Here is a 19,923-nt window from a genome sequence, read left to right as displayed (position 1 = left end):
GAAGCTACGGTAGGAACTTGTTCTTATCACTGCCTTGAACACCATTTGTTACCTCCTTCGCTCCCTTACGCAAGGGCAGAAAGGTGAAGAGCATCTTGCACGGAGTGGCATAACTGAGAATGTGATGCAGAAAATTTGCTTCGAAATTTTGTAAATTTGAAATTCTGGGGGATGTTTCACCGCAGCCTTTGCTATAGGATCTCCTGCGAAACAATGTCTAAGGATTTCTGTATTTTTATCTCTTTGGAGAGACGGATTGCATGAATTTATGCGCAGCTGCGGGGTCTCACAACAGTCGACCACTTCAAACACCTTCATTATTATCCCGCTACGTCCCGTGAAGATGTAGACCCAGAATCTTTCTCCCAGGAACCTAGAATTCCGTCCTGGAATGGAAGCCAGGATGCCCAAGTGTTGCCAGCGGAGTCACTGGAAATGGGGCACCGGAGTGCGACAGCATGGTCCAGACAGCGTCCACAGCTGGCTTGTAGCTGGTAAGTGCCAAAATGGTCGGGAGCAGCGTTTCTCGTAATAACCTTTGCTTGCCACTTCTGTCTAGGCGGCGCTCATACTTGCTTTCTACAGTAAACTCTGCATGTCGAAGGGTTCATGATCTCTTTCCAGTTGTCGCGTTTGACGATTAAAACAGGTGCACGTGCGCTCAGATTGGGGTTCCCTAATGAGCGCTAGCGTTAATGCCCGCTCATTCGCACAAAGCTAAATGAAGAGGGCACTCGTGACCCAGGTTCGTAGCATCAATCTCATTCTCCGTTTGCCTTTAAATCTGCTATCTCCATAAGTTCAAGCAACCATATCGTGGGCGTCTTACACAATGAGGAGATGCCAGACCTGCTCACCGAGTTACCTAACCTGAAGCGCTACGATGCCGCTTGCGTAAACCCTTTTTCAAATCTGCCCTTCAGGGCACAGCCGTATTGCCACTGCACTGTGGCGGCCTCGTTGTAATTAAAGCATTTCGCAGACGCAGCTTATTCACTGTCACTTGATTCGGTGCGCATCTGGGAGGCTGAAGGTGTATGAAAAAATATTCTAGCATGAAATTGTGGCAGAAGAACAGAACGATAGCGAATTACCTCCGATTACTGGTTGAGATGGTGTAACCCTTTTTCGTGTTAAGTGATAGCCTCGACATTTCGCTTGGGAACAGAGGTGGGTGGTAGGAGGAGAAAAAACACGACGATTCTGGAACATCTCTCCTCGTCCGCTCAATGGCAACGAGCGCCCTGGCTGGAGCGTGAGACTGCAGTTCTAGAGGCTCCGTTACGTCTGCATGCGGGCCTGATTGATGCGAAGCGACAAATGGACATGACGCGTACTATATATGAAAGACGTTTAGCACCGGTGAGCAGACCGTGTGGTAGTTGACTTGCAAGGAAACGTTCCCGCAGACGTACGAACACCGCTAATCGGCCAGCCACGGGCCTGCGAGGGAGCGCTCGCCGGTCTACGGGATGGCCGATAGTCGTCGGGCTGTGCATTACCCAGTGACAATCTTTACTGTTTTGATTTGCTTCTTTATACATTAGTGTAATTTTTTTCCATGATCTCTATTAGTATTATAGCCTGTGTTAAGCTGTGCTTTGCAAGTATTTAATTGGTTTTGTAGCACTTGCATGCGTCTTATGAGCGGTTTTTTAATTACGCTGTATGGCATCGGTGCTGTAAAAATCACCTTTATTCCCAAATATTTGACTCCATTCTCTGACTCCTGCCCACCGAATGTTTGGGACCTAACGACCACTTCCTTTGTAACCTTATTTGTGTTGTTACGGTTGAGCTAGTCGCGCTTAGGGTAGAGAATCCGCTCAGAGACCAGAACTGCAACCCCTACACGCACTAGGGGTGTCTGGAAGCGTACATCACCAGCCCGCATATGCGAGTGAGCATTCTTAATACAGTCCATAGTGCTCGTGCTTTCGATACAATTATAAACTGCGAAAAGGTCAGTGTACAGTGAGCGTTTCAACAGCTTTCTGCTCTCAACCGATGACCCTCTCCTCATTGCCCCCATTCGCCGCCCTTAAGTCGGGCAGTTCCGTGCCCGGGTGTTGTCACATTCATGGGGCACCTTCCGCTGCATGGACTTCTGCACAATACTTCTGTGCCACTTGCAGCGATTTCTGCATGCTTTAGGAAGCTGTTGCGTTGGTTTCAGGTTTTCCTAGTGCTGTTTTTGTGAAAGGCGTCGGTCTCAACTAGGCGATGATCAACAATGAGCTCACACGCTTGCGCATTGCATAGACAGGAAGCTCTTTGTTATGTTGCTCCCATGTTTTTCACCTCCCATGCTTGCTGCGTCTTTTCGGCATTTTCGCGTTCTCCGGGGCTCAGTCCATAAACGACACTGAAAAAAACTGGTCGCCTTCGTACCAGTGTGCGCCTGCCCTCTTCACGTAATAGCTGAAGACAAGCATTCTAATGAGCACCGCGTGAAACATCAATAGGTGAGCTCGCATTCTCTGATTCTCGCTTCGGGAATACAAGCCATCTATACGACCAGGAAATGTGCCACCAGTTACATATGTTGTGGGGCAAATTGGCCGAATGCAGTCTTTCACGACTCCTCGGCTGTCTGAGCTCGGTATGATGAATAGCTATTCTGTTTCTTCATATTAACTCAAAGCCAAAAAAAAAGCAAATTCAAGAATTTTCGATTTTCATCAGACTAGGCCTGCAGCGTAATGTAGTCCGTGATAGTACCCTGACTGCTGTCAAGCAGCAGTTTTGGCGAGCTTCGGAGGTTGCTAGTGGATCACCTTGCACTCAAGGCGAAAGTAATTGGAGCAGGACAATTTTTACAATCGTTCAAAGGCTCAAACGGAGTCATTCGCGGAGTCTGTCAGCAAACTTAAAAAACTTTCTCAACCACGCGAAGAGAGAAGGGGATAGTAGCACAGGCATAATTTGTCACAGAAGCCAGTTGCACTCAGGTAGCAAAACATTCTCTTGCAGACCTTGAGGGTAGTCGGCTGTTGTAGCCACCGTCCGAAGATCTTATCCTCTTATAAAGGGCGATGATTGAGGCGACCCGCCGCACAAAGCAGCGTATGTCTTTCAGTCGTAAAAACAGGGCACTCGCATAAGAGGTCTACTATTGCCGCCTCGCAGCCACATCATTCACTAGCCAGCCTGTCTGCCATCGCTGTCCGCCATGTGTGCTTCTTTGTAGAAGGAACACCGAACCATAGACGGCACAACGAGGTTGCTTTGCGACGAGGTTTATTATATGAAACAAAAAGGTGCAATCCAGGGTCCAATTTCCTGGGGCACGCTTTGAAAAACACGCCTGCGTTTCACGCAGAAAGTGTGACCTCGAGCGCAAACCTGAGGTGCCCACACTCGGCATCAACTCGTTATACAGGAATACTGACTTGAAGTACATCGTAGTTGGCAGATCAGGCAGCCTCATTGAGTGGTGTATTTTTTTGACACCGTGGTGTCCTGGCTGCCATTTAAAAATAATATGGCCATTTAATATGGCTCAGTGGTGCACCTCGCGAACCTCTGTGGCGATTTGTTCATGCGATCCGCGCGGAGGTGCAGCTTGCAGGCCTTGAGGGGCAACTTTGGAACCAGTGAAAACTAACCATTCATGTGGAGAGTCTTGGCTAATGAACTCAACTACAGCCCGAAGGGCAGCTAGCTCTGCACAAGTTGAGAAAGCGTCGTAGGTCGTCTTCACCTTCATCAAGATGGACCTCGCCAGGATCACCAAAGGCCTCGCGGAATTCGTTGAGTTAGCTGAGCCGTTTGTGTAAACATTTATGCGTTGACTGTGGCTAGAATACAGATGTTCCAACTTTGAGCGCAATGATGCTCCAGCGTTCTTCGTAATTCCAGGAATAGAAAGGTGCACCAGAGGTTTATGTACAGTGCATAAAGGAGAGCATGGCCTTGAGGCAGGATTGAATTGAGAGAGAAGATAGGTGCGATAAGTAGCACTGACTTGGACGAGTGCAGTACAGAGGGGTAAACGTATGGCTGGAACAACCAAACTATGATTTCCGCAGCTCCCAGAGCCGCTGCGACCAAGAACGCAAAAAAATACGATGAAATCCTATAAGTTTAACTGCTCATGCTTACGTCCAGATTATTTTTAAACAAATCTTATCTCTTGATATCTCATGTTCAGCCCGAAACACGCTCAGAACGTGTTCTAGACAGGTGTTTTGCCCTCTGTACGTAGCCTAAGTAGTGGAAGAGTTGTCATTTGAGGACAGAGGTCCCGTGTGAGGACCCGAATATGTGCTGTCATGAAGTAAACAGCAATGTATGTAGTAAATGAATGTTCCCGGGCGACGACAGCGGTTGGTGTTGTAGAGGAACATTTAGGCAGTCCGCGGAAGGTATGGAGTGCTTGCGCTTGCAGTTTGAAGAGTCTTCATGTTGGTCTTGCTAATGTTACTGAATATGAGAAGGCGGTACGGCGGTAACCTAGAAATAGTGAGCGGAGAAGCTGTAGCATGGATCCCACTAATGCGCCGCTAATGAAAAAGAGGGCAAGCAGAATTGGTATCAGTCTCTTTCTCATGTTGTAAAGACGGGGACTCCAGGAGAGATTTCTGCCGATGTGCACTCCAAGGAAGCGATGCATGGCTTCTCTCATAGGGAACGGCATTGCAATTGAAATATATGGGGTAACGTGACATCGTTTTCCGTGTGAACGCCACTAGTGAACGCGTCTGGTTTGAAATATTTAGGCCCTGCAGACGATGGTAAGAAATCAGTATCGATGCCACCGTCTGAAGTCTCCAACATCATTGGGTACGATTCGCACGTGATGCACAAATACATATATCGTCCGCAAAGATGGAGATCTGAACTGAAGGAGTGTACGATGGTGGGCTAGTTGGTAATCCATGAACTAATAACGAAAACCACGCAAAGGACGATACACAGGGAAGAAGTAGACAGGTCCGCGCTCGTCCTGTCTACTTCTTCCCTGTGTATCGTCCTTTGCGTGGTTTTCGTTATTAGTTCATGGAGATCTGAGCAGATTGTGGCAGTAAGTTGACCAGGCCGATGACAGCATGGTTGAAGAGAGTTGGGCTCAGCACCAAACCCAATGCGACTCCGCGCGAAGTTTGAAGTAAAGGCGTTCGTGCGTCCTCAGTCTGGACAAAGAGCGGCCTCTCCTGTGAATAGCTCCGTATCCAGTTGTACGTGCTGCCTCTGACCTCACCAGCTTTCAAGGCGTCCAAAATGGCGTGATGTGTTACGTTGTCGTAGCCGCCTCTAATGTACAAAAAACGCCACAGTCGATCTTTTCACAATTTTTCGGTGCTGGACGGACGTTACCAGGCCAAGCTAATTGTTGATAGAGGAGCGTTCGTGGCAAAACCCGGACATACATATCGATATATTTGATTTAACTCCAGGAACCACTCCACGCGTGTAGGGAATATGTTTTGCATGACTCTGTTGACGCGGCTGGCAAGTGCAAATTGATCATATGATGCAAGGTCATGTAGTATTTTCTCAGGTTTTAGCAGTGCAAGCAGACGACTGGTCTTCCATTCATTACGAGCGGCGCCTTCCCTGCATGTTTTCTTATAAGTGGTCAAAAGAGCGCGTCCAACCTCTCGGCCAAGGTTGGAAATTGGGAAGTACGTCACACAGTCGAGCCTTTGCGACGATGGACAAGTCAGCGCTGCATCAAGTTCCTCCTTGTAAAATAAGAGATGCATCCGTGAATGAAGCATAGGGAATGCCTTCATTCAAGACATATAGAAAATTTTGCCTGTATACAATTTCAAGACAGCAGTTAACGCGTTTCTTGATACGGAGCTATGTCCATTGCCATGTGTGGCAGATATCTTCGCTGCGCTCGCTGAAGGACAAGCATTCCTGAAGATTGACTCCGGTAGTGGCTACCAGCACTTTCTACGCGGTGAATCTTCACGCCCCGTATTAGTAATCAACCTTCATAAAGCGCTGTTCGCTTATGAACAGGTTACTTCCTGGAGATGTGAACAAACTGTAGCAAAGCACTCATTTTGGGTAGTTGGTGTGAATTCATAGTGGAAAAAACAGCGCAAACTAAGACAGAAAACACAGAACAAGAGGGGAGACACTGCAAGCGCTGACTCGACACTAAGGTTTATTAGAAAAAACAGACAGAATATATACAGTAACCACCCACGACTGCGTACGTCATAACACCGGGGAAACACAGCTTACATGCATGGCGTGAAAGATGATCTAAACAGGAGCAGCGCACTTCTGCACCCGGTTGCACCCGTCCACTGGTGGACTTCTTGCAGTCGAATAAGACTCGAGTGCTTTTGTCGGACAAGGAAGGCTGCTTTGTCTTCCTTCCGAATGCCTTGTTTGAGGAAAAGGCGTGCTCAGCGATCAACAAGAACTTTCGGCAAGTGGACTTCCGTGGTTCCAAAGTTAGAGATAAGGCGGTGGCCCTTGTTTTGAGCTCAAACCTTGAGCGGTTGGCTTCGTCGGTGAAGAAGGCAAAGGGCCTCGAGTTAGAGCCTTTTTTCACTGCCAAGACCCATACGCAGGGCTCACTGTTTCGTTGTACTGTGACGGAGAAGGAGACCTGGCAGTATGCTGTTGCAGGATATCTGCAGTCGCACTTGTCGTCTCTAAAAGTGCCTGATCCCTTTCTGGTGCCGAATTCTGGAGCATTGGCTGAAGTGTTGATGCACGACAATCCGTAAAGGTGCTGCATGTTTAGCATTGATATTAAGGACCTTTTTTGCTCGTTGCCGCACAATGAACTGATGAAAAGCGTTCAAGCGTGCATCACCGACGACAATGATGCAGTCAGCTTTTAAGCAAGTGCGGCGTGTCCATTGACACGTTTTGCGAAATCTTGTCTTTTTGCCTTAAATCGAAGGTCATCTGGTGGAACGGTTCATTTTTTGTACAGAAGGCAGGCGTGTGCATTGGGTCGAGGGTTGCACCTGTGCTTAGCAACATTTTTCTGAGCGACATGGATACTAAGATAGCTGCGGTCTCGGCGGGATTGTTCTTGAGGGCTTTCAGATACGTGGATGATTTTTTAGTCATCGTGGAAGGGTTTGACCCTGCAGCGAAAATGGCTGACATTCTGAGGGTGTTCAGTCAGTTCGGCCGTGGTCTAAGTTTTACTTCGGAGGTTCCTGTTGGCAACGAGCTACGCTTTCTTGACATGTCTTTGAGAGCTACTCCGGGACAACTTTGCTGGATGTATCGCCCGCGCACCGTCAAGCCACTCCTCGGTTATGAGTCAGGGCGTTCAAAACTGATCAGGGACGGTATCGCTGTTTCGTGCCTTAAGACCGCCACATCTAGGTCGTGCCACCACCGTGTTGCGGAAAGTGTGTCAGAGCAAGTGGTACGATTGAAAAGTAGTGGTTTTCCCTACCACGTCATCTCCAGGGCAGGAGAAAAAGTTCTGAGGTGGGTTAAGTAAGGGGCCAACGGAAGAGGCCGTGTTGACAGTGAGCGCCGTAGGCCGGCGGTCATTCCGTACGCTCACAGGCTTTCCCATGGGTTAAAGAGCGTGGCAAAAAGGTACGATGTTAGGGTGGTGTTCTCGGCACCTTAGAAGCTCTCTGCGATTTGCCCACAAGTGGAGAAAAACCTGGCGGCTGGTATCCACAAGAATCGCAAGGCTTGTACAACAAAACATGTGTCGCCTTTCATTCCTTGCAAAAAGGGTGTTGTATATCGTTTGCCACTGTCTTGCGGTAAAGAGTATATCGGGCAAACGGCGCGCTGTGTAAACGTAAAGCTCTTTGAGCACCGCAACTTACTCGGCAGTGACTCGCGAGACAACCTTCCCGCATACTGCCGGGTTTGCAGATGCACACCCCTTTTCCCGAAAACCAATGTGCTTTTTCGCCACCATGATAAGGTGACCCGGGAGCTGATGGAAGCGTTCTTTATTCGGAAAAATGGCAAACGGTGCGTCAGTGAACCTTCAGTGGCCTTGTCAGAGTAGGAATTTAGGTACTTAAATAACCGGGTGCACACGCGCGCTGCTCCTGTTTAGATCAACTTTCACGCCATGCATGTAATCTGTTTTTCCCCGGTGTTATGACGTACGCAGTCGTGGGTGGTTACTGTATATATTCTGTCCGTTTTTTTCTAATAAACCTTAGTTGCGAGTCAGCGCTTGTAGTGTCTCCCCTCTTGTTCTGTGCTTTCTGTCATTGTTTGCGCTGTTTTTTCCACTACGAAGTTGTGAACAAGACTGCAATTTTTCAGAGATTAGTGCATGCTGTGCTCAATGACATGAAGTGTGCCGCATAGTATTTATACGATATTGTAGTGATTGAAAGGTCGTGAGGAGAGGATCTCCAGAGGTACTTCTCATCACAGTATGAAAAAAGTGCAGCCCTCTGGCATGTTTACACAAACGGCCGTGCGTCATATAGAATACGCAGGAAGAACATCGTCATATCCAGAGCAAAAGTACAGCCAGTTATAAAAAATTTTATTGCTCATCTTCAGAATCTCGGGATATCAGTTACTTGTACAGGTGCATTACTTGCTTATCAGCGGCCACAAGCCGTTGTTGAGTACACTGCGACAGAAGCCCGGTATTCCAGTCATCGCACTGGCGCACTACACTGCGGCTTGGTCAGCAAGCAACATTTAAATATACTGGCCGCCTTTCTACCACGGCGCGTTTTCAACACATAACAATAGTTGTGACGCAATACAACAGCACAAAATATTATTCACAGCACCGGAACAATTCACCCCAACTATCGGCTGAGGCGTACCGAGGAGCACCCCACGAATGTTCCTGCAAAGGGTGTAATCCCTTGCCGAGCAGAAGACGGGGCCCCGCCAGGGCTTTGGTAGCTATTATATTCTATTATATTTCTATTATATTTCCTCTTCAGCAGAGTCACAATAAATATTGAAAATTGTTCCTTTCGTTAATATGTATATGCCAGGTATTCTATACTGCATTTGTAAAAATGAAAAGGAAAACGTTCATCTCGTACAACAAAGCAACAGATCGTCTTGACGGGCCGCTGTTGGAGAAACATTCGTTGCTTTGAATGCGCCATAGCTTCCGGCACAGCACACCACCCCTTAGCAAAAACTAATACGTTTGGAATATAAAGTGGGCTATTTAAATTGTATTTTAAATATATTTTGTATTCATGAATGCACTAAAATATGCAGGAAGTACGTTCCTGAAATTTCATGCTTGGTGTTCGAAATATATTCTTAAAAGTTGCCAAAAATGCCTCACTTAAAGCACACTTCGAGCACTTTTCAAGTACGTGAAAAAATATGCATGCAGTTTTAGCATCTTGTCAGTGTATAAAAAGTGTATTTTCGGAAATAGGAAATTATTCATCCAAAGTATACTTGAATTCTAAAAAACGGGCAGTCCTTGTAAACGTATATGTATGCAGTTTTAGCATCTTGTCAATGTATTAAAAGTGTACTTTCGTAAATATGAAATTAATTCATCCGATGCAAAGTTCAATTCTAAAAAACGGACAGTCCTTTTAAGCGTATTTGCAGCACACTTCTAGCTGCCGTTGAACAGTGTTGTCAGTGTTGCGTGTTGTCAACATATTTCAAGTGTACTTCCGTAAATACGCAATTAATTCGTCCAAAGAATATTTAATTTCTAGCAAATTGGCAGTCCGCCTTAGCATATTTCCAGCACACTTCAAGCAGCCGTTGAACAATATAATGCTCGAAATCGAGCTTCGGGAAATCGCATTTTGGGGTTGGCAATGTTTTTAAAGTGTACTTTCGCAAAATACGCAATTAATCCGTGCAAGTATACCTTATTCTAACAATTGGGCAATCCGCGTAAACAATTTGCATTCCATTTCAAGCTACCGTGGAACAATCTAGAGCTCGAAATGACGTTTCAGGGAACAGTGAAAACTCTCCCTTTCCTGTCGTCCCTTCGTTGCAACACAGTAATCATAGCGTGGGAACAACGCAGGACAAAGACGAGACGGGACGAGAACGCCTGCGTTGTTCCCGCTCCATGACTACTGTGTTGCAATGAATTACCAACCTGTCCAAGCCTTTTCTGTTCCGAAGTCCTTTCGTTTATGGTAACTTCTAGCAGGAAGGTAATCACCACTTATTTACACTACGTGCGGAGAACGTGACAGCATGATACCGGCAAAGGCACCTTGGATACTTCCGGGCTTGAATATGCTGGCAAAAATGACCACGACTGCCAAGGCCGACCTGCGCCCTTAGACGCCCGTGTATCTGTTGGTTGACAATTTGACTCCTGACCTAATCTTGAGGCAAGTTTGCACTAGCACTTCGGTTCTAGATGGCCCCCACATTTTAACGCAACCAGTACGACACTTCTGGGATAATTTGGGTGCCCACAGTGTTTGCGCAAAAAACCGCCTGACCGGGCATGATAGTGCGTCGCTCTAGGTGGGTATATTTAAGGCAAGCCAAGCACGTGCTTGTCGGAGCACTTCTTGTTTGCTGAGGTACAGTATGGCTGGGGCACTTCCGTCTCGATTTGCTGTGTAGGTGTCCTTGCCGTTGCCATTCTGTCTCGTGACCTTATAATTTCATGTGCGTCGTGATTGAAGATAACTGCGCTTGTGTGATTTGTTGTCCGGTTGAAGCATTAACCCGTCTCAATCTATGAAGCCGACCAGTAGACCTTTTTTTAAGCCGAAGTGAATAAATTTTTCATGTATTAAATGTATATTTTAGTGTATTTCTAATAAAATCTAATGTATTTAATGTATATTTTCAGTACATTTTTAGTATATTTTTGATGCATTAAAAATATGCTAAGCGGGCAAATATGCACTTTTCACGTATTTGAAAGAACGTTCAAAATATTATTCCCAGTATACTACGAAAGCATTCGTATTACAGTTCAAGCGCAGGGACAAAAAATGAGAAATAAATATGAAATTAATACAATACCTGTTCCGATACCTGTTCTAGCGGCTGGTACAATCAGTACTGACATCAGTGACCATTGTCCTATATGTATAAGTTATTCTACCAATTTAGTCCGACAAAAACAGTACTCAAACACGCTAAAGTACAGATGCTTGTCAAGTGAGAACCTTGAAACATTTCGCAGACGAATAATCCATGCGGACTGGTCATCCATTTTTTACAAGGTCTCCAGCAGTGACGCCTACGCTGACTTTTTGTCAATATTCCGTCAGCTGTATGAGTTGTCGTTTCCATATCAGAATGTTAAACTTAAGAAAAAAATGAGGAAACCTTGGCTAGGACCAGAACACATAAAAATGATAACTGAAAAAAACCTTCTTTTTCAAGCCTTCCTCAGGACAAAAGACCTAGCTAAACTTGAAATATTTAAGAAGTATCGGAACAAACTAAACGCGGAATTGCGAACAGCAAAGAAATACTACTACAACCACCTTTTCAGTACTGCAAGAAAAGAGCGTCCGGACAAAGTTTGGAAAATATTCAACGAAGCCCTAAATAGACAAACAACACGAGAAAACACTTCGGAATTGACAATAGATGGTAAAAAATTATCCGGAATTCCTCTAGCCGAGTATTTCAATGAACACTTCGTCAATGTGGCAAAGCCAGCAGATGACAACTCGACTAGCGCTTTGCTTCACTACCAGTCTAAGGAGACACTATTTATTTACCCAACGGATGAAACAGAAATCTATCGCACATTTATAAATGTGAAAAACACCAATGCCAGCGATATTGACGGCTTTCAAATAAAGGCAGTGAAATACGTCATCGATATTATTGCGCCTCATCTACTATACATATTCAATCTGGCTCTTACATCTGGATGTTTCCCGGACAGGATGAAAATAGCTAAAGTTTCAGTTCATTTTAAGGGGGCGATAAAAACGATGTTAACAACTATAGACCGGTCTCAGTGCTTCCTGTATTTTCTAAGGGTTTAGAGAAGATTATTCTTTTGCGCATGAACAGCTTTTTCGTTAAACATAACATGCTTTCAGATGCTCAACATGGCTTTCGGAAAGGCAGGTCAACGGAAACAGCACTATTAACTCAGAAGGAATTAATAATCTCTAATATTGATGAAGGCAGACTTACCCTCGGAATTTTCATTGACTACAGCAAAGCATTTGATCGCCTAAACCACGAAATATTACTAGACAAACTGTTCAGTTTTTTTTTTGATACCTCAAAGCCCCTGGTATGGGGCATTACATGAGGGATGGGCATGACAGTTAAACAATAATGGTCTTGATGGCGTTCTTAAAATGGATGGCGTTGATGTGATGCACGGCGTCCTGTGGTAGATCATTCCAGTCCCGGGATGACGTGACGAAAAAAGATTGAGAATGAGCGGTAGTTCTTGCGGTAACTAGCATGCACAGCGGTAACTAGCATGCACAGGCGGCTACATAAACACCAGAATGATTCTGGTGAACCTGACCTGTAGTGCAATCTAGCGCAATCTATAGAGACCACCCAGTTGTATGAATTTGTGAAAGATTCTACAGACGTAGTCTTGAAGAATATCTATTTACCAGCATGCGTAGTACGCTACATCAACTAAACGTTGCTGTTGAACCTGATGTGTTAAAACGTGAATAACTCGAGTCTGATTTCAGAACATGTTACAGGAACTCATTGAATGAACAGACATTGCTCACTGCGGTTGCGCTGTCGTAATGAGTCTTCGTACGTGCTTCCCTCTTCAAATAAGTACATTTCCGCAAATATGTATCAATTGCTGTTCCGGAACACTGCGCCGTCATGTACAGGTGCCGTCAAAAGTAAATGGAAGTCAATGTTAACGAAAAAATTTAATCATTGCCCGCTCAATTCATGCATCCTTGAATACATGTGTGCATAATAACTGTGATTGTGCGAATTGCACTGTGCGCCAACAAACATGGACCATTATTCTTTATATTTAAATAAATTAATTTTTTTTGACAAAGCCGCCTTCCATTTACTTTAGACGGCGACTGTACCTCACAAAACCAACAGCACTGTTGTGACAGATACTCGGCGCACCACCCATGTTACAGCGCCTGAGCAAAGAATTCATATGTTTCGGCTGCTCCAAAAGCAAACGCGAAACTTTAAACATGGCAGGAGGCGGCGCGGACCGACAACGGCGGAGAGCACCGTAGTTTTGCTACGCGCTGCATGCTGAGATCCGAGGGTGGGCGTGTAGCAAGCAGATCTCCTTCGAGCGCAAATATTTTTCTTCTATTGTTCATGGCCGGGCTCCCAATAGTAACACACGTAGGTAGGCAAAGATAAAAGGAAACTTTCAATGCGCTAGGTTCATCAGGTCCTGCATAAGTCAAAGTAAACAGAGGGCCTGACCTTGTAATTTACAGGCTAACAATACCGATTTTCAAATATATTGACTACGGTATATATTGACTACGGTATAATCCTGTCTTCAGGCGTTGTAACCTTTACAGCTGCCAATATTATTCAAAAAACAAAAACCACTGCCGCCGTGACGGTCATTTTGTGTGCCAGTACAGCGTGTAGGTCTTGGGAAAGATGGTTCAATCGCTTCCAGGATTTGTGCATGGGGAACCATAGTATGTGTTGTGGAGGGCAACGATTTGCCTGCGTTATAAGTTGTTATCTTCCGCAGGCGCCTGCGCGCTGGCCAACTGCTTCGCAATGGCACTGAGGCGTTCTTCGGGGTTCCTCTTTGTCGCCATACAGGAGACCTTCTTGACAATCAAGAGCGATGGCTCTTGGCCTGTTATGGTCATGGGCGCTGTCATGTATCTCGCTGGTAAGGGGAAAGCAGATATTGTGTCCTTTTTAAAATCGGTCCTTTTTCTCTCCTTATAAAAATTCCAAAAATATTTAATGAAGTGTGAAATCTAAATGCTGGCGAAGTTTACAAACCGGCGTTTACTTACGATGACGAGATGGTAGAAAGGTTCCTTGATAATCGTCATCAGCATGACTACACCCACTGCAGAGCAAAGGCCTCTGTCATGTCTCTCCAATTAACTTTGTCCTGTTAGTTGCGGTTACCGTGTACCCCCCCCCCCCCCCCCCAAATGTATTTTTGTACGATGGTATAAATATCGCTTTAGGGTTCCTGTGGGTCCCTAAAATGGGAAAATAAGAAGTACGGAGTAGAAAACTACAGCTCTGTGTATGCAATAATTAAAGGGTTTTTTTTTTTTAAATACTAAGCTCTGTATATAGCGAACACCAACGACTCTTGTATACCTTCATCTACAAAGGTAGAGGAAACAAAAGAAACTGGATGAGCCGGAATTAGCTCACTGAAACTAAAATACAATGGACATCATGTGCCCATTCCGGAATAGTGCAGGCTCTATAGACATGCTAGGCAAGGTTGAGGTGTAGCGACGGGTCTCTAGATAGCACAAATTTTCAACAAGAGCGAGAAAAGCTAATAAGGAAATGAAAGCAGGAATCAAGAGTTTTATCCTGAACATTCTTCCTTAATGAAAGAACGTGAATGCCTGAAATTTATGTATCTACAAGTTTTCAATGTAATCCGGGTGATGTTATCACGTAAGGATGACAAAGCTGCCACAAGTCATCATGAGCGAAGGAAAGTGACGTGAGGTGTATTAATTTCTTCTCAGCAACAAAAATAAAAGACGCAACGTGGCTACCGATAACTACATACAGAATAAATGAAGTCACGTTCAGGATTGATAAAGGCCAACCCTTCGTTCAAACATTTTCTATAGACGGCTAAGCGAGAAGATGAATCTTTTCACGGCATTGAATTCAGCCTTGCTTTCAAATCAAATACCCCTGTGAAAATGAAGCCTCAGTGAAAGGCAGTCACTGTTTCTTAGAGCTTTCCAAGCAAACCGTATAAGTGCATGGGCTGTAGAAAATGTGTGGCCAAAAATCGCGGCTACATTTTGTCAGCTGCAATGACTGGCACTGGATAGTGCTTCGGTCCTTCAGAAGGCACTGCGTCAACGAGGGCGACTCAGCTCCCTGGCGTCAATGTGCCTTTTATTTACGGTAAACAAGAAGAAATCACTTCGGCGTACGCTAAGCCGCCGGTCGACAAGACGGCAATATAAGGCGGAATGAGCTGAGGAGAGGCGAAAACGCTGGGACACGCTTGCGGTCACGCGTGCGTTTTCCCTTGAAGTCCAAGAGCGCAAAAAATGGGCACACGCCGACAATGTGACTACCATAGCTTCTGCACAAGCATGTGCTCCGTGCTCTTTGTGATAAACGGAACAACCACGCAGCTCTGCTCACAGTCAGCGACTAACGAAAAGACGGCACTAAACATTGGAGCCAAGCAAGCCTGTGGGCTGCCGCCAATGTAAGGAAGACGCTCACCGTTGCCATTTAAATGCCATTTGGAGCCCTGACTTTTTTATTATCATGTTGTAAACAGCCTTTCAGTGACTTACGTTTTCACCTTTGTCAATTCATTGTAGGCGGTTCATTGAATACCGTTTGCATGTCAAGGGGCGGCTGCGCTTATTGTATTCTAGGAAGACGGGCGATGTTGACCACAAAGCTCAGAGCAGAGTATCTGTTTTTGTCAGTACGGTAACCCAAACGCAGGATCGATTTCCTTCTGAAAGCGGTAGACAAACGCTACCTGCATCATGACTGTTCACCAGTCTGCAGTTATCCTCTGGAGCTAGATGTTTATAAGCCCTTCTTATTAGTGCAATATAACTAGCTCTAAAGTGTGTGTTCCTTTTTATAGTTATTAACTGTGACTTGATTTTCAAAATTCAAGAGAATGGTTGCGCGCAGGGTGCATACACAATTTTGTTTGTTTCTTCCTTCAGGGTTGATAACGGGTCCCCTGGCTCATAGGTTCACTGCGAGGCCGGTGATCATAACGGGAGCAGCTGCGGCAAGCATTGGCGCCATCGTCAGCTACTTTGCCGCAAGCATTGGCGTCATGACGTTTACACTGGGCATTGTACATGGTAAGCCTCAATATGCACAGCAGCACTGGAACATAATGCTCAAATCCTACAATTTGGGTATTAAAGTTCTGAAGCGTCACATGGGATATGAGAGATGGCATAGCGGAAGGCATCGCATATAATTAGACCAACAGGGGTTCTTTAACGTAGGCTGTCAACGCGCAGCTTTAGGGGCGTTTTTGTATTTCGCTGGACGCACAGCTGGCGGGATTTTAATAAATTGAATTATATGCATACCTTCCATGCCTGCCTCCGGACACGGAGAAAATTTACCGCTCCATCTTCCTCCCCAGAAACGCGGGTGGTGGCGTAACACTTGCAGTACACAGGTATAGGTCAGGACTTTAGGAGGTCCCAGGCCAAAGTTATGAGGTTTAATTGGAGGTCCAGGTCCTAGGAGGTAAGCCGGATAGGCTTTTTTTTTAAATGCAGGTGAAAAGGTAGCGAAGAAAAAAAAAATCTGCATTCCACACCTCACTTCCATTTCTCCCTGCCCCCCCCCCCCTCCTCCCCCCTAGGCAACAGCAAGAGGTTGCCTAATTTGATCGCGAACATAAAAAAAATACAACAAAACGCATTTGTTCCTTTCGGAATGGTCGAGCGAGGGATAATTTTAGACTAAAAATTTGCTCTGGATCTTTATTACACGCTTGTAACTTTTTAATAATTACAACATCGACTTGAAATAAAACTTTCTACGGCCTACAGACATTAGAAAAAGTACAATACTTACTAATTCAAATAAAATCCTGTTCAACCTGATTAAGGGAAAAAAAAAAACAACGCAAACCACCATGATGATACCACGATAGTTTTTGAACTAGCCTATTTTTATACGTGACCTCACCTACTTACTTCTCTTCAAAGTGCTTATTGTGAATAAATTTCCAAAACAGTCGACAATCGCTCGCGATGAGCGCATTTCTTTGGAGACAATATTCCAAAACACGCGTACGCTATGCGCGATGTCACACCTCGTTGGAGGTCCAAAAGGGTCGAAGGAAATTTAGAAATTTCCGCAGCCGATGGCGGCTATGACAATAGAGTACACGCTTCTGATATATTAGATGTTTAACCTAAAGGGTTATGAATTTTTAGAAATAGGGTTTTTGAGCTAGAAGAGCGCTTTTATCGGCAGTGCATAGTCAGCGGTGTAGCGCATGAAAATACGGCTAAGACGTGCTACCTAGTAGGCTGGGCCCCTGGCGCAGTGGCTCAGTGGTTATGGCGCTCGGCTGCTGACCCGAAAGACGCGGGTTCGATCCCGGCCATGGCGGCCGAATTTCTATGGAGGCGAAATTCTAGAGGCCCGTGTACTGTGCGATGTCGGTGCACGTTAAAGAACCCCAGGTGGTCGAAATTTCCAGAGCCCTTCTTTACGGCGTCCCTCATAGCCTGAGTCGTTTCGGGACGTTAAACCCCAATAAACCAAACCAAACTGGTAGGCTGGTTAACTAAAATCAAATATTTACCTTTTGCCTGTCAGCGTTCGTTTTCTTATATATTGTGAGGTGTATAAACACCAGAAACAATATTCTTACTAGTTTTAGAATTTCGAAACGTTAACCTCCGTGCTCTGGCCACAAAAGTATTGGCTACTTCAAAGAGTTCCGCGCACGGCAGTGGATGCTTTTGCTGTAAGCTCTTCAAAAGCCCATATCTTCTGGCGCGCTGCAGGCGGGATTTGTTGGGCGCCAGCGCCCAGGGTGCGTTTTGGAAATTCTAAAAAGTGACACGGACATTACAGAAGGAGGTCTGCACGTCTCTATGAATAAGGCAACTAAAATAAAAATAGTTTAAAGTTGGCTATTCAACATTAGTTCGCCAGCGTACCGGTTAGAATGTCTAGGCCACATTTCTATGCGCTCACCGCTTACTATGCTACCCTGAAAAAAGAACGACCTTTGAAATCAAGAGGTTTATATGTCAAAACTTCAGAACGTGTTTTGTGAAATACTGGTATATATTTTTCATGCAAGAGGCTGTTACGTGAGCGCGCTCTCCGAAAGAAAACAAATCTTGTAGGAAGTATTACATTATTAGTATTAGCATTAGTATTAGTAGTAGATGTTCGCATTCCGATGTTTAGATGTCCGCAATCCGCATTCCGATTACGTTGTTCGCATTCCGGTCGCATTCAGATGAAGGCGAAATTCTAAAACTGCAACATCCAATGTGTTTTAGCCCTGCGAAAATATTCCAGATGATCTAGCTGAGCCTGGAAACCTCTAATACGGCGCCCCATGGTCTATGTGTCGCTTCCCAAAGTTAAATTTCGCATACAAAAGAACGGTCTTCATATACTCTGTTGAAATAATAGTTTATTTCACTGTCCAGCCCCGAAAAATGCCAGTAAACGATTTCTTGAGTGCTGGTTCGACACACTGTTTTAGGAATAATTTTCTTCTCCCACATTGAAATAAACTGTTATTTGCTAGTTGCTACAGCTTCAAACCTCGTGTAGAGAGAAGGAACCTAATTTTTGCGTAGAAAAAAAAAAAACAGATTTACGAGCACTCTTTTCCAGTAGTCTGTGCCTGGGTCAAATGATTTAATAGGGGCTAATAAAACTTATCAGACGAAAAACAGCAGCGCGCACACACTGAGCGCACTCTGAGACAGAGCGAATGTGTTCGCTTAGGTATGGGCAAGGTGAGGCCTATATATCTTTAGAAGTGTTATTGTACGGTGCTTGCATTTCATTGAAAGCAGAAGAGTTTGTTCTAAGAAGAAATTGCCGAGATGCAAATAGGAAATTTTGTTAAATTCATTACTAGAATATTCGCGAGTGGGACATCGAATGGCATAAATTAGACTTAAATTATTCCCTTGCATGTCGTTTCCAATAAAACCCGCGGAAAGCTTTTTATTTTGCTCCGCTTTGCATACCACGGATGGAATGCAATCTCGCTAGTGTCTGACAGCACGGGATTGTTTTTTTTTTTTGCAGGTTACTTCAGAGACAGAGTTGGAGCCTACGACTGGCTGTTCGTGATTTGCGGATCTCTCAACCTGTTCAGCACCGCTATCTGGCTTTTAGTCTTGATGTCAGAGGCGAAGCACAAGAAGAACCTGATGATCCAAAGAGCAGTTCCCGCCAGCAAAACGACAATCGAAATGGAATGTGGGAACGCTAATGCAGACCAAATAATTGCATGATAAAAACTATTTACTCATTTCAATTCGACAACATGCGCATTGTCCAGCACTTTTCTTCTTACGCACTCCCACCGACGCTCATTTCTTTGTTTCGTTTTAAGCACTGGGCCAGAGACAGAATGCGAAGAAGTTTATGGATTTCATTGGCCTGACGGCAATTCTTGTCTCGCAACACGTGCGTCACGTACCAGTATTGGTGAACATTATGAGCGCTTCAGCGTGAATCTCACCTCTTCACAAACAACTGGATCGGAGTTGTTTCTATTGCAGCCGAGTTTAGAAAGGCTGCAATTGACGACTCATCTCAGACAAAACATTTAATTGCAAACGTAGGTGAAACATTAATTTGCCTTTTCCAGTGAATTTCCTTTTTTTGGCCAATATGCGCTGAGGCAGGCACTTTAGTGGCCTGATGGTTTGTGTGCTGGAAATTTAGCGAATTTCATTTGCTCTCAAAATGACTTGAAAATCCTCAGAGTTGGTTGCCAAACTTAATGAATCGGTGTAACTGTTGTATTTTCTTGCAATTACAGTCAGAGTAATTTTCTCGTCTCACTGCCGGCTGAGTTTGAGCGGTTTCTTGGAGCGTTACAAAAGTAGCTGGTTGATTCCGTATGGTCATTTTCATAGGCGCGGCCATGTTCGAATCTGAGCCTATACAATTTGGGATCTCAAGGCAGTTTCAGGGTACAGTTAGGTTCATGGTTCATGTAGTTCATCAGAAATGGGGACAGTCCCATATGTCCTGTATCACGCGCAATTATGCTTGGAAGCCGCCGCCCTCTACTCATGGAATGGTTGCTACTTCCCAGGTAGCACACGGCAGCGGGCCAATATTGGAAATCCACTGGCAAAGCGTGGCCCTAAC

The 19,923-nt window shown here is 45.1% G+C and overlaps 1 protein-coding gene across 1 annotated transcript; it reads left to right on the top strand.

Moving 5' to 3' along the window:
- Positions 1 to 403: 403 nt before the first annotated feature.
- LOC149361749 (uncharacterized) lies at positions 404 to 19,055 on the top strand. The gene is made up of 3 exons (XM_089568146.1): positions 404 to 494; positions 15,753 to 15,896; positions 18,847 to 19,055. The coding sequence occupies exons 1-3, from the start codon at positions 404 to 406 to the stop codon at positions 19,053 to 19,055; spliced, it is 444 nt and encodes a 147-aa protein (XP_089424272.1).
- Positions 19,056 to 19,923: the final 868 nt, after the last annotated feature.

This window comes from Amblyomma mixtum, chromosome 2 (genome assembly GCF_055824585.1).
Source record: "Amblyomma mixtum isolate Tamu chromosome 2, ASM5582458v1, whole genome shotgun sequence".
Taxonomy (NCBI): Eukaryota; Metazoa; Arthropoda; class Arachnida; order Ixodida; family Ixodidae; genus Amblyomma; species Amblyomma mixtum.
The sequence above is the reverse complement of the archived record's forward strand: the minus strand, read 5'-3'. Positions and strand labels throughout refer to the sequence as shown.

Excerpts from the sequence above, each read along its gene's own strand:
- LOC149361749 (XM_089568146.1), top strand. The coding sequence starts at position 404 with ATGCCCAAGTGTTGCCAGCGGAGTCACTGGAAATGGGGCACCGGAGTG. Across the intron at positions 495-15,752 it reads CCACAGCTGGCTTGTAGCTG|GGTTGATAACGGGTCCCCTG; the intron begins GTAAGTGCCAAA and ends TTCTTCCTTCAG. Across the intron at positions 15,897-18,846 it reads TACACTGGGCATTGTACATG|GTTACTTCAGAGACAGAGTT; the intron begins GTAAGCCTCAAT and ends TTTTTTTTGCAG.